The sequence below is a fragment of the Ahaetulla prasina genome, chromosome 3, assembly GCF_028640845.1.
Source record: "Ahaetulla prasina isolate Xishuangbanna chromosome 3, ASM2864084v1, whole genome shotgun sequence".
In the NCBI taxonomy this organism is placed as follows: Eukaryota; Metazoa; Chordata; class Lepidosauria; order Squamata; family Colubridae; genus Ahaetulla; species Ahaetulla prasina.
Genome location: NC_080541.1, coordinates 7,597,945 through 7,614,723, shown reverse-complemented (window position 1 = coordinate 7,614,723; position 16,779 = coordinate 7,597,945). Strand labels below are relative to the sequence as shown.

At 38.7% G+C, this 16,779-nt stretch overlaps 1 protein-coding gene across 5 annotated transcripts in view; it reads right to left on the bottom strand.

Annotated features, from left to right (window-relative positions):
• Positions 1 to 16,779, bottom strand: part of TRAPPC9 (trafficking protein particle complex subunit 9) — a 397,590-nt gene that overhangs the window by 356,211 nt on the left and 24,600 nt on the right. For all 5 annotated transcript variants that reach the window (XM_058177413.1, XM_058177415.1, XM_058177411.1 and 2 more), the window contains exons 7-10: positions 12,500 to 12,625; positions 7,819 to 8,035; positions 5,906 to 6,049; positions 2,967 to 3,093 (exon numbers count right to left, since the gene is read on the bottom strand). In XM_058177413.1, the coding sequence (XP_058033396.1) occupies positions 2,967 to 3,093; positions 5,906 to 6,049; positions 7,819 to 8,035; positions 12,500 to 12,625 (614 nt within the window). The remainder of the gene's footprint in view (positions 1 to 2,966; positions 3,094 to 5,905; positions 6,050 to 7,818; positions 8,036 to 12,499; positions 12,626 to 16,779) is intronic.

Genomic DNA, 16,779 nt, shown 5'->3' with positions numbered 1-16,779 from the left:
CATGCACGCCGGCCAGCTGGTCTTCGGGTTTTCAGCACTCCGGCGCACATGAAGACCAGTTGGCCGGCATGCATGCACACGCTGGAAACCAGAAAAACACCTGGCGTTGGTGTGGGTGCTCACAGAGTGGGCTCTGTGTGCCACCTCTGGCACGTGTGCCATAGGTTCGCCATCACGGGTCTAACACATCACAAACCACTCGCGTGCGAGTTCCACACACAAACCAAAGAAGAAGCCAGTTTCCACTCTGTGATCTTACACCTTATATCATTTTCAAGGAGAACATCAAGAATCCCTTTGAAGCTCTGAATCTCATTTGATAGGAACCCAGAGGAATGAACTTAAAGAAGTCATTCGGAAGAACGTGAAAAGAGACTGCTGGAGATGAAGAAGCAGAAGAAAGCAAACTGGATGTCAGAACAAATCGTGGAAGTTGCCAAGAACAAGGGAGAGAGGCCAAAGCTAAGAAAGAAAAAAAGACTCCGTAAGGAACTTTTCAGAGAGCTCTCAGAAGAGGCAAGCAGTATGACGTCTATCAAATCACTGGAGACGGAAACAGGCATAGAAAAAAGAAGGAAAATCTTTCAAAAGATCTCTGAATTCAGAACTTGGATAAAAATTCAAAAAGATACCAATAGTAACAGATTCAAATTAGATGAAACAAAGATGGAAAGAAGATATAGGAATACTGTACAGGTCGTCCTCAATTTACGACCACAATTGAGCCCAAAAATTATGTGGTTAAGTGAGACATTTGTTAAGGGAGTCTTGCCCCACCCTAACCCTAACATCTCCTTAGATACAGACACTCAAGTGTAGCACTAGCAAACTATCCACACGTTCCTTTTATAGCCTTGGGTGCCTTGTAATCAAAAGACAATCGTGTCATCAAAACTAACTAGCAAATACTAAACTACAGGTCCTCAACTTACGAACACAATTGAGCCCAACATTTCTCTTGCTAAATGAGAGAGGTGTTAAGTGAACTTTGCCTCCTTTTACAAACATACTTGCCACAGTCGTTAAGTGAATCACTGCAATTGTTAAATTAGTAACATGGCTGTTAATGAATCTAGCTTCCCCATTGACTTTGCTTGTCGGAAAGTCGCAAAGGTTTGATAGCTGTATGCAACGTAATTTCATTTTAATGTATGACGATTAGTGTACATTCAAAGTGACAATATATTCTATTCTATTCTATTCTATTCTATTCTATTCTATTCTATTCTATTCTATTCTATTCTATTCTATTTGTGATCACATAACTCCAGGACACTGCAACCAGTTGTAAGTGTAAAATCGGTCATAAGTCCCATTTTTGGTGCCGTTGAAAGTATGAATGGTCACTAAATGAACTGCTGTAAGTCAAGGAAAAAAGTCCCATTTTTCTATTCTATTCTATTCTATTCTATTCTATTCTATTCTATTCTATTCTGTTCTGTTCTGTTCTGTTCTGTTCTGTTCTATTCTATTCTATTCTAGCCTAGCCTAGCCTAGCCTGCTTTCTATTTCTTTTCTTTTCTTTTCTTTTCTTTTCTTTTCTATTCTATTCTATTCTATTCTATTCTATTCTATTCTATTCTATTCTATTCTATTTGTGATCACATAACTCCAGGACACTGCAACCAGTTCTAAGTGTAAAATCGGTCATAAATCCCATTTTTGGTGCCGTTGAAAGTATGAATGGTCACTAAATGAACTGCTGTAAGTCAAGGACTACCTCTAGTAAATTTGTTGTTTTAAACATTCAGACATGTCCGACTCTTTGCGGCTTTCTAGGCAAATGCTCTCCATGCTACCCTGTCAAGCACAGCTTCATTCATTTGTTGGATGTTCATCTTTGTATCAGTTTTGATACTATCAAGCCATTGTGTTTTTCACATATTTTACATACTTCCTAATATTAAAACTACTAAATACTATTAAATAACAATAGCTCAGGTCATAGTCATATGGACATATAGCATGCAGGCTCAATTCCACTTTCAATTCTTCACTGAAAGCACCAATCCAGGATCTTATAATCCCATTCATAACATTAAAATCTCTGCGGAACAATCAATTTCTCAACAATCCCCTAGTGCTCTATATACTGGGGTGGCTTGCAAATCTCTGTACAAAAGATTAAGTGGACACAAATCTAAGATCAAAAGTAAAAATACCCTCAAACTGCTAAGTTTTAAAATAGGGAAATAAGTCAGCTCTTCCAAACTCAGTTCCTTGAATAAAGGAATGACATTGTTCAACAGCATCATAAAACAGCCATGCAAGAATTGACCAACTATGAGGATGGGAGGCAATGGAATGGAATAGAGCTGAATAGAATATAGAATATGGAATATGGAATGGAATAGAATGGAACAGAATAGAATAGAATGTGGAATGTGAATAGAATGTGCAATGTGGAGTAGAGTAGAGTAGAGTAGAATGTAGAATAGGAATAGAATATAGAATGTGGAATATAGAATAGAGTAGAGTAGAGTAGAGTAGAGTAGAGTAGAGTAGAATAGAATAGAATAGAATAGAATAGAATAGAATAGAATAGAATAGAATAGAATAGAACAGAAATTTCAAAAACAATGACACAAAATTCACAAAGGTGCTTCAAAACTGGCATAGGTATCCTCCCTATACCCACTGGCTGTTCTTTAAAGGAGCTTGTATTTCTCAATGTCTTCCTCAAGAAAACACTTAAGAAGGCGGCAATGGCAGGGCAGCACCATCTACAAACAGGCACCCCATAATGCCACCAGAATACATGAGGCGGTTTCAATTACAGCTTACAGAAGATTCAATCTCCTCAGAAAGGCACCTGCTTTTACCCAAGTGATTTCCTCCTGAAACAGTTCACTGCCCTCCGTCTAACATTGTTCTCTAGTACCATCCCGAAGGAGGCCTATGTGACATATGATTCATTACTATATCCTCTCACAGGACGTAAAGAATGGAAACAAAAGGTAGTTTACCTTACAATAGGAAGTTTGGTGAATGGCACAGGGGGGAGCTTTAAGCCATCTGGAAGGGTAATGAAGTCCATTGTTCCTGGGCATTTTGATGTATAGTTTTCTAGACTTTGTGTTACATCTTTCTTTTCTAAAAGGAAACAGAATTCTCATTACTATTGTATCAAATTATAAGAGGCTGCTTCCACCTTGCAAATGATGTAGGAACCAAAGACACACAATTTTCACTGGTAAGCAAGACAATTGTTAAGTGAGTTTTGCCCCATTTTATGACCTTTCTTGCTAGTTGTTAAGTGAATCATGTGGTCATTAAGCAAATATGGCTTTTTCCCTTGACCTTGCTTGTCAGAAGCCGGCTGGGAAAGTTGCAAATGATAATCACATGACTCATGGATGCTGCAGCCATCATAAATACAAGCAAGCTGCCAAGTGCCTGAATTTCAATGCTGTTGTAACTTAGAACAGTCACTAAACAAACTGGTTGCAAGTTGAGGACTACCTGTCCATAAAGGATTTTAAAAGCTGAGAAGCAAAGTCCCAAATTGAAAAAGAAGAAATATAGGAAAGAAGACTGAAAGGCACAAGAAATCCAGATTGCCATTCCTTTCTACCCTCAAATAGTCTGTTGAGAAAGTATGCCAGAAAAAATATATGTTCTATTGCGGATTTCCAAGCGGTGGAATTCATAAACGAAGTAAAAGCCTCTTTCAGTCAGGCTCAGTTTGAAAATGATTATCTGAACTCTGGTTTTCATTAGGCTTTAACTGGGTTATCCTATGTGTGAAAATGCAAAGGGCAGCAAGATAAAAGAATAGACAGACAAGACAGAGAATAAAAGAGTAGTGCAGATGAACTTATAACAGATCAGGGTTGTCAAACTCAGTTTCATTGAGGCCATATCAGGGTTGCGTTTGACCTTGGTGTGGCCAGCTTGACATCACTCATGTCGGGGGATGCCTGTGGTGGCCTGAATGCTCCGCCAGCGAAAACAGGCTTCAGAGATCTGTTTTCAGCCCTGACGGTCTCCTGCAGCCTTCCGCCAGTGAAAATATGTGCACAGTCCCCCCCAACCTTGTTTTTGCTGGCAGAGGGCTGCAGGAGGCCATTGCAGAAAATGGAACCTGGGAGAGCCGTGTGCAGCCCTTCTAACCGTCGTTTTCGCTGGCAGAGACACCATGGGCCAGTTCTTCGCTGTTTCCAGGGCAGCCCCGCGGACCAGATCTAAGCACCCCTGTAATAGACGATGGCATGGTTTCAAAACCAAGGACCGAAAAAGTGGTTTGAAATGGAAACCTCAATGAAAGTGAGAAAAGCAGCAGAAAATGAAAGATGTTTTCTCGAAACTATTTCAGATACAGGCAGAGCATAAAGGTTGCAGCAGCCTCATCTGACTGTCCAAGTCTCAATTTAGGGACCTCATTACTGAAAACTTCAAGCAGTTGCTTGATTGCTAGATTCAACGTTTCAAGCCATACTGTCATCGACTCTGCTCTTCAAATCAAGTTTGGTGAAATGAAAAATGCATCTATTCTTATCACACAGCCAATATGATAAATCCTGGCTTATTTTATTCAGGATAAAGAAATACGTATTCTATTAATACAGCAGTCCTACCATTCCTCAACGTTTTCCAATTAAGCTTTAGTAGGTTTATTTCACTGTCATCAGGACCTTCCTTTAAGCTTACAGGGTTTACATATGTTTGAACTCTTCTAGTTTCAGAATTTAATTTCATGCACCAACCAAGCAAAGCAATACCCTGATGTATCTCTTCACTGTGATTTTTTGGAAAGTTGTTATACTTTAGATGCTCTTATTGTTTATTATCCCATTCTTCACTGTATTTTATTTTAAAAAGGTGTATAGCAACAATAATGCTTCGGGAAGTTTGACAGCATAAAATGGACGGTATAAAGCAATCTGTTACGTCAAATGAACTTTTCATTCATTCATTCAACATCAAGGCACGCATTATTATTGTTTTCTTTTGAAACAAAACAAAATGCACTGGATTGCTCCTGTGTCTGCTCCCTGTGTGCTGATCCTGGGGTTGCACCTTGGTACTCTGAGGAGCTCCGGGACAAATTGCTGTGTAATCTTCACAAATTATAAAATAATTTTGGTAGACGTTTCGATCCAGTTTTACTTGTAGCCATATATGACATGGAACAAATGTTTTTTTTAAACAAGTAGCATATTACCCTCTATATGTTTATGCAGCTTGGTATCACAAAGTTGTTAAAACAGCAAAACTATGAAAACAAAGACTAAAAAAAAAAGAGAGAGTTGAAACAGATTTGCATATCAGGTGTTCTACTTTGTCTCCAACCTTTGCCCAACTACCTGAAAGTTCTACTTTGGACCTGAAATGCTCTTCAATACTCTGCTCTGCTCTGGACCTTCAATGCAAATAAAAAAATTGCTGATTTTTTATCTGCATTGAAGTACAGTATATAAAATGTCAAAAATCTAGTAGCAAATTAAAACATACAACTTGCCATTTTCTTCCTATTAAAATAGATAGACATAAACTATTATTGAGGGAAGAGAATTGAAAAGTTTTTAAATTAACAGTTAAACTTGTGTAATACTGACAATGCAATACCCTGCATTGTCTCTTTGAGACAGGACAGAGTAAGGAAGTTTGCAGTTTGGTCAGGAAAGCTAAGAGCAGAACTAGTCGTCCGCCCAGCAACAGAAAACCAAAATCATACTAAACATTCTGAAGACTGGCCGGATGCCCTTCCTGTCGCCAATGGGGAGTTTGCAGCAGATATATTCTCATTGTGCCCAAAGAGAGAAATATCTTCCTCTGCCTAGGATCGAACGCACAGCCTCCTGATTGTGAGGCGAGAGCTCTATCTCTAGGCCACTGCACCACTCCATTATCATATATAATATACATGAAAAAAATTGTAATATGTTTTTAATAAAATGAATACCTTGGTCGGAAAGAAAATCTAGCATGGTTTGTAAAAGAAAAGATAAGTGTCGGACGGAAAGTGCTGGGTTCCCCATTCTCCTGGAGGCATACACTAACTCGTGAAGTAAACGCATTTGCACGGCAGCCCAACCACGATGAGTTCCTTTAAAAAGAGCAAAAATAACCCGTGTTGTGTTAATACACTTTTAATACAGCATAGTCACTCAATCTTCATTCAGCAATGGCCTCCATATATGGGTCTGACATTGATAAGGTCACCAAATCCTACACTGAGGGCTATCCAAGGCGATAAAATGGAAGGGTCGCATTGAGCCATCCATCTGCTCGTACGGGAGCAAATACGATTATCTTGTGATATAAAGTTTCTTTGCATTCCTAGTAGCAAGTCATCTGTGATCAGAAAGGGTTCCAAAGATGGCCAATGCCATAATCCCTTGCTCTTCTAAATAAAGAATTTGAATTTATCTACGTGTAAGGCCCACAAAAAGGTATGAACTTTTTCAAACAATGTTTACATATCTGTTGTGGTCCGCCAGCAGCCTGCGGAGCTGGCAACGGAGCCGGACAGCAATGAGGCTGAGGTGGGGCCAGGGCCATCGGGAAGTGAGGTGTGGACTCCAGAGCCTCCAGAGACTGACAGTGGTGAGGCAGAGGAAGGAGCCTGTTCCTAATGCACATATGAGAAGGGCTGCCAAAAGGCAAGAGCAGCTCAAGCAGAGGACGACTCGGGAGTAGGGCCAAGAGGTGATTGGCCCCTCCCCTATGGCTTAAAACAGACTAGCAACGTCGTTTGGGCTTTGCCAGAAAACGTTGGTAGCTTCGTCTTCTTGCATTTATTTTTGTATCGGCGTCTTCTAAACGTTTGCCAAGAAAGGCCTTTGGCAGTTTGCCTAATTGGACCAAGGTTTGCGATAGGACTGTGGAATTTGTATTGGGAGAAATTTGATTTAATTTAGTTGAACTACGCTGGGAATGAAGTAATTCTCAGCTTTTCAAATAAAGTTTGTTTGTTTTTTCACTGACTGAGTTTCCTACTACCTACTTGGGCCTGGGTCACAACAGTATCGTTTATGCTACTGTATATTTATTTATTTATTTATTTGTTCAATTTCAAGGGCTGCCCATCTCAACCAGTGACCAATTATTCCTTCCACACTGAACACAATAAAAATATTTTAGCCCTCTGGGGAAAAAGGCTTCATATTTTCCACTTCATCGAATTATTTTTTGACACAATGTACAGATCATAATGAACATTTGGATTTTGATTAATATACCTTCAATCTGACATGCACACGCTCTCAACTTGTTTCTCATCATTGTTGCATACCTCTGACCTTAATTACCATTCAAGCACAACAGAAGGAATGCTATGTCTGAAAAATTAAGTTATGTCAATTAAATTCTAAAAACAAAGAACTAAACTGTAAAACGTAGAACTCCTTTAATTCACAAAGACTTTTCGTACTAGGAAGAGTTGTGCTTGAGAGAAAATAAGGTGGGAAATGTTATGTCTATGGAGATTCTCCGTCATCCACAGGTTGTCCCAAAGGTCCTTTTTTCAAAAGGCAACTGGATTTTCTGGTTTTTCTTTGAAGACGTTTTACTTCTCATCCAAGAAGCTTCTTCAACTCTGACTGGATGGAGGGGAATGGAAGGATTTATACTTCTTGCAGACAGCTTCCAAGCAAGGAATATAAATCCTTCCATCCAGTCAGAGCTGAAGAAGCTTCTTGGATGAGAAGTAAAACATCTTCAAAGCAAAACCAAAAAATCCAGTTGGCTCTTGAAAAAGAGCAACTTTAGCCTACTGATTTTTTTATTCTTACTCATTTAGCTTTATCACATAAAAGCAAAAAATAGGAAATGTTGGGTTTGTTGGCTTGCTTCTCTCTAAGCCAAACTTTGTACCTTTGCTGAAATCTTTAGGATCCAAAGACAGGCTATAACCAGGAAGCGTTTCCAGAAGAAGTTTGTAGCAGGCTTTCCAACCAGGTTCTACGATGCTTGGGGCTACACACTGCATGGCAGCCACTCGTTTGAAAAAAGCGGATTTGCGATGAAATCCAATTCGCTCATAAAGCTCAGAAAGAATGCTGTAGCGCTGGATTTTTTCTTCTTCAGAAAGCTGAATTTTTTAAAAAAAAAACGGGGGGGTGGGACAATTGATTTAAAAAGAATTTTAATAACCAAAATTGCCATAAGCAAACTGGGTGCAAAAAAGGCAAGAAAAATAAGCTCTGAAAGCGTGTGTGTGTGTGTGTGTGTGTGTGTGTGTGTGTGTGTGTGCGCGTGTATGCATGTGGATAGATGGATAGATAGACAGACAGACAGACAGACAGATAGATGATAGATAGATGATAGATAGATAGATAGATAGATAGATAGATAGATAGATAGATAGATAGATAGATAGATAGATGATAGATGGATGGATGGATAGATGGATAGATAGACAGACAGACAGACAGATAGATGATAGATAGATGATAGATAGATAGATAGATAGATAGATGATAGATAGATAGATAGATGATAGAGAGATGATCATAGAGAGATAGACAGACAGATAGAAAGGTAGTTAGGTAGGTAGGTAGGTAGGTTTCACATATTTTTACCGCCGGTTCACCCAAACTGGTCCAAACCAGCTGATTACCACCACTGGATAGATAGATGGACAGATGGATGGACAGAGACAGATAGACAGACAGACAAAGGAAATAAAATTTCACTCAGCAAACATCTAACATAAACACGTGATGTATGAATGCTCGACCGACATTTCCACATCTGGCATTTTCTTATTTATTTATTTTATTTTTATTTTATTTATTTTGTCACAACAATATATGTAGGTATCATACAAAAAGATTATATAGTATATAAACACATATATGAGTAAATATAGGAGGTATAAGCATATATATTCTCACTATATCCTAAAAAAACCTGTAGTTTGCCTCTTCCAACGTATAAGTAACTTAGTGGGGGAAAGGAAGGGGAAGGAGAGGACGGGAAGGAGAGGAGGAAAGAAGAAAGTAGAAGACGTTAGAAGAAAGGAGGGAAGGGAAAGAGAGGAGAAGAAGAAGAAGGATTGTCGTAAAATAAGGGAGACGGAATGGTAGAAGAGCAACCCCGAGTATACTCAATTTTTTTAGGATGAAGAATGAACTAATATGAAAGTTAAAAGAGAATAAGCATGATTAACAATGGATAAGAGACTGTACATTTAAGATATGTTTATGAGAAATAAAAATATATTTTATTAAAAGAAAACAAAATATAAGTAACTTCAATAATAAATAATTTAAATCTCTGTTACCAAACAAAGCATTGTGGTTTAAGACAAGCCACACTTGTCTATTCCTACCGACTCTCTGATATATGGCCCCCCTACTGAAGACTGGACTAACCCAAGGGTCTGCAAACTTGGCTCTTTTAAGACTTGTGGACTTCAACTCCCAGAGTTCCTCAGCCAGGTGGCTGAGGAACTCTGGGAGTTGAAGTCCACAAGTCTTAAAAGAGCCAAGTTTGCAGACCCCTGGACTAACCCAATAGGATTACTTTTTAGAAAGAATTTAAAATGAGACTTTTCCCATAGGCACTTGAAGACTTAAGATCTGCATAGCCACTCATTAGGAAGCTATTTTAACATTTTACTAATTTGGGGAGACTTGTTACAATGTTTATAGTTTGATCGTTTGACTTCTAAACTGCCTAGGGATGTGTGAACGCACTGGAAGGAAAATAAAAGTGGAAAACATTTATCTAAAGTCCATACAATAGCTAACGTCACTAAAAGAAAAACAGACCAAGGAAGAACTTGCCGCATTATCCACTTGCGGGATTCTGAACATCTGTTATATAAGCAGCTGAGAAACAATTTTATAAAAATAACTGTAATTAGCATTGGAAAGTTACCTGTATCCTGTAAAAACAGATGAACATAGTTGAATATTCTGCTAGACATTTTATGGAATATTCCAGGGAAACAGAGTGAATTCCATCTCTTATCAGATCAGCATCTGGGTTTTCAGCAGAGTGTGATTTTAAGATCTGTACCACTGCCTAGCCCTGTGATGGCGAACCTTGTCCTGTCCCACTCCTCCTCTGACGGCCGGGTCGGGGAAGTCTGTATCAAGCGTGGCCACAAAGCCTCTGCAGCTTTGCCAAAGTTCTGTCAGAGTTCTCAGGGCAGGCAGGAGTCCAAGGTGTGACTTCAGCAATCCAGATTAGACTTTGCCTGACTCAAAGAATGTCAGAAAGCAGATCCTTCATATAGGCCATGGGGTGTGGCTCCATGACTCAGCACTTATCCAGGCCTGCCCCTCCCTTCCTTTTGCTGACGTCGCCTCTCCATTCTCCAGAAGCGGAGATCCCTCCACCCTCTGGCTGCCGGCAATTCCAGCTCGTGACTGGCTTCCTACGCATGTTCACATGCTGTGGGGGAGGGGTTTATCTGCTCGGTTTGTCCAGGCATGGTGCCAGGACTGGGGGCTGAAGGCAAGCCAGGCCATTCGTCTTGCTCGGTCTGTCCGGGCATGGTGTATCCTACTTTACAAAACCAGCTACCTCTTTGAATATAAAATAGTATGTACTTTTGTGTACTGATATACTCACGCGCCCTGTACTAAGTGACAAACAAATCCATTTTGGGATGGATTGAGATCTCATGACTAGGGTAAAATAGAAACCCCAATGGAAATGGGGGGGAGGAGGAGGAGGATTATGTTATTTTGTTTTCCTACAGATTTAAAATTTTATGCATCATCAGCTATTCAGCAGATAGTTGTTCTTGCTTACAGCAGTTGTTCAGGGAGTACAAAAAAATCTTGCTGGGTATCAAAATATTACAAGTTCCCAAATGACAAGATTTAATTTCAACTGCAACTCACCCAGCGGTATTCTTAACATAACATAACATAACATAACATAACATAACATAACATAACATAACATAACATAACATAACATAACATAACATAACATAACATAACATAACATAACATAACATAACATAACAACAGAGTTGGAAGGGACCTTGGAGGTCTTCTAGTCCAACCCCCTGCCCAGGCAGGAAACTCTACACCATTTCAGACAGATGGTTATCCAACATTTTCTTAAATATTTCCAGTGTTGGAGTATTCACAACTTCTGCAGGCAAGTTGTTCCACTGATTCATTGTTCTGACTGTCAGGAAATTTCTCTTTAGTTCTAAGTTGCTTCTCTCGATTAGTTTCCACCCATTGCTTCTTGTCCTGCCTTCAGGTGCTTTGGAGAATAGCTTGACTCCCTCTTCTTTGTGGCAGCCCCTGAGATACTGGACATGACTGCTATCATATCCCCCCTAGTCCTTCTTTTCATTAAACTAGACATCCCCAGTTCCTACAACTGTTCTTCATATGTTTTAGCCTCCAGTCCCGTAATCATCTTTGTTGCTCTTCTCTGCACTCTTTCTAGAGTCTCAACATCTTTTTTACATCGTGGCGACCAAAATTGAATGCAATATTCCAAGTGTGGCCTTACCAAGGCATTATAAAGCTTATTTCATACAATAAGATAAAAAATATCTTATTGTATGAAAACCTCACTAGGTTGTTTAACCAGAGGTTGGGAGCCTCTAAACCCAACAGGCTTCCCTTCACTCAGTCCATTACAGCAGAGATTGAACTGCCATCTGCTTTAATTTGAATTTCAGCACTGAGCAGGAGTTAGCTTCTACAATTCCGTTAAGTCTATTTTTGTCCTGTAACTATTCCAGTTAAAGACAGAAATAACTCTGCAAAAGAGAGTAAGCCCCCTCCCCCGAAAGCAAAGCACTATATTTAGATAATTTAAGTCTATTAAACAGTATTTTATATTGCTACTAGTCCAATCAGAGCATTAATCATTTTTATGATGCAACACTGCTGACCCCTAGTGTAATGTTAAGATACGAATGTAAAGTCTGCTGCAAATTTTGTTCAAATTTACCAAAAGAATCTAACGATTAATTTTTTTTTATAAAACAAAAATGTACTATGTTATTAACAAAGGAAGAATAATTGGAGACGTTCGCAGTGGCCAACTTCCTTCTAATTTTTTTTAAACGTATTTTTTTTAAAAGGTGTTTTGTGGACAGGAAACTTGGTGAACACCAAGCTACGTGCCAATAGGAAAACAGCTTGTTGCCCATCTGCATTTTATGGAATATATAATGGAAAAAAGCATTTTCTCCATTATCTGTACAAGGAAATCTGAAAGCTTGATAAGAAATAATGCATATCTAAAATGCCAACACTTTCAATCTGTAAGAAACAGCTGCTTTCTAGAGTTAAGCATTTACGTTTGAGGAATAACTTACTATACATGCAAACTAACAAAAGAAAATAGGCATATAAATAGAGAATATGGCCTAGTACTATTTCTGAAAACTCAGATATTATTTTTACAGAATGGCTTTTTGCAAGCATCAAGTTCCACATTGTGGGAAAACAAGGCACAGAACTAAACAGGCATTTGGTGAATATTATTAAGGTTCTCTTCTGTTCTTAAAAATAATCCAAAGACTGATGGAGAAATTAATTCCCAGTTAAAAGGAAAGTGTTCTCACCTGACGAAGGTTAATATAAACAGCATTTTGGAGGAATTCAGAAGCTTCCATGCTTCTTTTCTGTATTGCAAGCACTCTCACCGCCTTCACACAAGCTTCCAGCTCAATGACGCCAGCGTTCTTATACTATAAGACATACATAATGGATTAAAATATTGGTTTATTGTATACTTCCTGGTCACACTATACCAGGGATGTCCAAACTTGGCCCCTTGAAGAGTGGTGGACTTCAACTCCCAGAATTCCCCAGCCAGCAACTTGCTCATATTTATAGTTCATGCTGGCTGGGGAATTCTGGGAGTTGAAGTCCACCACTCTTCAAGGGGCCAAGTTTGGACATCCCTGCACTATACAATGTATTTCTCTACAAGAATCCTAGGGACTCTTTGGTATACCAGATCAAGATATGTTGTTCTACAACTCAGTAGGAATCTATTTTGCTGAGATGTAGCCAGGTCTAAAACATGGTTATCATCGTTAACCAAACCATATGGTTGCATCTATGGATACATAAAGAGCCACAAATTATGAAACCATTCTCTTATTTTTTTATATATATCATTTGAGTAATACCTAAAAATTCTACTAAATGAAACAATACAGGAGAGGACAGTAAAAATTCAATTAATTCATTCCTTCCTCTCCTCCCTCCCTTCCTTCCCATCTTTCTTCTTCCTTCTTTTCTTCCCTCTCTTTTCCTTTCCTTCCTGCCTCCCTTCTTCCACATCTTTCTCCTTCCTTCCTTCCTTCCTTCCTTCCTTCCTTCCTTCCTTCCTTCCTTCCTTCCTTCCTTCCTCTTCCTTTGTCGAGTAAGATTAATACGGTGCTGAGACTTCACTATAACTGACTATAAGCCTGTGTTTTTGATCCGGTGCTGTACCATATGGAGCAGGGGTCTCCAACCTTGGCAACTTTAAGACTTGTGGACTTCAACTCCCAGAATTCCTCAGCCAGCAAAGCTTTGCTGACTGAGGAATTCTGGGAGTTGAAGTCCACCACTTCAAGGCCAAGTTTGGACATCCCTGCACTATACAATGTATTTCTCTACAAGAATCCTAGGGACTCTTTGGTATACCAGATCAAGATATGTTGTTCTACAACTCAGTAGGAAACTATTTTGCTGAGATGTAGCCAGGTCTAAAACATGGTTATCATCGTTAACCAAACCATATGGTTGCATCTATGGATACATAAAGAGCCACAAATTATGAAACCATTCTCTTATTTTTTTATATATATCATTTGAGTAATACCTAAAAATTCTACTAAATGAAACGATACAGGAGAGGACAGTAAAAATTCAATTAATTCATTCCTTCCTCTCCTCCCTCCCTTCCTTCCCATCTTTCTTCTTCCTTCTTTTCTTCCCTCTCTTTTCCTTTCCCTCCTGCCTCCCTTCTTCCACATCTTTCTCCTTCCTTCCTTCCTTCCTTCCTTCCTTCCTTCCTTCCTTCCTTCCTTCCTTCCTTCCTTCCTTCCTCTTCCTTTGTCGAGTAAGATTAATACGGTGCTGAGACTTCACTATAACTGACTATAACCCTGTGTTTTTGATCCGGTGCTGTACCATATGGAGCAGGGGTCTCCAACCTTGGCAACTTTAAGACTTGTGGACTTCAACTCCCAGAATTCCTCAGCCAGCAAAGCTTTGCTGACTGAGGAATTCTGGGAGTTGAAGTCCACAAGTCTTAAAGTTGCCAAGGTTGGAGACCCCTGATATGGAGTGCTGAATAAGAAGATACCCAGAAGAATTAATGACCACAGCCTTCAATTTTTCCAACAAAAGACAGGTTGTTTTCACTGTTTAAAACCAGTAACGTCATCAGGAGCCTTCCATTGCAAAGACAAAGCATCTCTCTGCTCTGCATTCACTTCATTGGCCCTGTTCACACATAGAAAATACTTTGCTGGAATGCACAACTCAGGCAGGGAGACAGAAGGTTAGTTTTAACCCATCAGGTCAGGTCAGCTGTGTTGTGAGAACATCACAACCCAGTTTCCAAGCTTGTTTAGTCAGCCCTTTAAGAACAAGTGGTGGTAATACAGAGCAATACAGAGTTGACTGTATCAGAAAGCTGGTATCAGTAACACTTTCCCAGAAAATGACAAGGAAAGAGAATAAATCATCAACAACGCAATAAAATAAAACTTTTAGGCTTTTTATTCTACTATTCTTAATATGGCACACAGATTTTTTTTCTTTTAAAAAAAGCTGGTTGGGATCAAAATGCATATTTTGTCATATAACATCTTTAATCAGTCTTATTTTCTAAATCTGAAATACTGTACATAAATTCTAATCAATCTTCATTTTTAATCATTTCATAATTTTCAAGTACTTGGAAAACAGACAAGTAAGCCCATATTGGGGGGAAAAGCTTATGTACAGTTTTATATCTTATTCTGTATTGTTGTTTTTTTATTTATTTACATTTATATCCCGCCCTTCTCCGAAGACTCAGGGCGGCTTACAGTGTGTAAGGCAATAGTCTCATTCTATTTGTATATTTACAAAGTCAACTTATTGCCCCCCCAACAATCTGGGTCCTCATTTTACCTACCTTATAAAGGATGGAAGGCTGAGTCAACCTTGGGCCTGGTGGGATTCGAGCCTGCAGTAATTGCAGGCTGCTGTGTTTTAATAACAGGCTATCTTACAGCCTGAGCCACCACGACCCTTCCCATTTAATGTATTTCAAAACATAAGCACATTCTTTCATATGTTAACTGTTTTTGTGTTCCCCTAAAACAATATCAAGAAATACTACTTTGGAATTCTTCTTTTCAAAAAGCATTTAAAAAGGGTATTAGAAAAAAAATAAATTATGCAATTTTTTTTGAAATGCCTTCATTTTCTTCTAGCCTTCACATCTCTATACGAAGTAGCCAATATCTGTTGTTTTTGTTTCCCACTAAAATTCCATTCAATCTAGATATAATTATATTCCAAATGTCACACTGCTACTAGACAAAGATTCATCACAGTAGCATTTTCAGTAGTTTTGCTATAACTTCTAGCTCCAGAGTACAGGTAGTCCCCGACTTACAACCACAATTGAACCCAAAATTTAGGTTGCTAAGTGAGATATTTGTTAAGTGAGTTTTCCCTCATTTTATGACCTTTCTTGCCACAGTTGTTAAGTGAATCACTGCAATTATCAAGTTAGTAACATGGTTATTAAGTGAATCTGGACTTTGCTTGTCAGTAGGTCGCAAAAGGGGATCACATGACCCTGGGACACTGCAACCGCCATAAATATGAGTCAGTTGCCAAGTGTCTGAATTTTGAACATGTGGCTGGGAGATGCCGCAACAGTTGTAACTGTGAAAAATGGTCCTAAGTCACTTTTTTTTAGCGTGTTGTAACTTTGAACAGTCACTAAATGAACTGTTGAAAGTCGAGGACTTCTACTAGAGAATCAAAGTGCTTAAAAAGGGGGGAAATTATGTGCAGACAATGCACATACCTAATTTATAGTTATGCCTTCTTAATTTACTATGCCTTTTTACAGACAAATCGCAGCTATTCCAACAATTTCTTCCTAGATTCCTACCTTCCCAAATCATCATTTTTAACTCTTCTCCTTTCAGCCCACAAGTCAAAAATGGGGGGGCAATGTTTAAAAACCATACCTCCACTGCAAAGCAAATGCTCTTATAAATAATAAAAAAGCAGTCACATTTCTCAAAAGGTTGACTAAATATATGAATATATGAATGTGCAGATCCAAGATCCTCTCAAACTTATCTCCTTGGTCTTCTGATATTGTCACAAGGAAAAAAACCAAGCATCTTTAGTTTTTTTTCTTTCGATTAACGATGTTTAGAACGATACCTACGTTTTCTGCTGGAAATATATTCATTTATTATACTTATACCTTGCTGCAATCCTGAAGAACTTTCAGAGTTTATAAAAAGTATAATGGACTTGTATGGCTGACATAAAGCAAATAAATCTTGATCATGGCATAATCCCAAATGCCTTTCAGAAAAGCTTTGGAGAAGAAAGCCCTAGTAACCTAAACCTTGTTTGGAAGTCGATTTGTTTCTCCAATCCACTTATCGTTAATCAAAGTTGGACCATGTTGAGGCAGAGATAATGATTCATTACTATTTTTAAATAAAGACTCCAAATATCCTCTGGTAATTGAGCCAAAATGGGAAACGCAAAAGGACTGGGATAGCAACAAGCCCAAGAATTGACAAAAGATTGATCAACCCTACATTTATGTTACTTTCTCACTCTAAATATACAAATAAACCTTTTTTCCTTTGGGTATGAA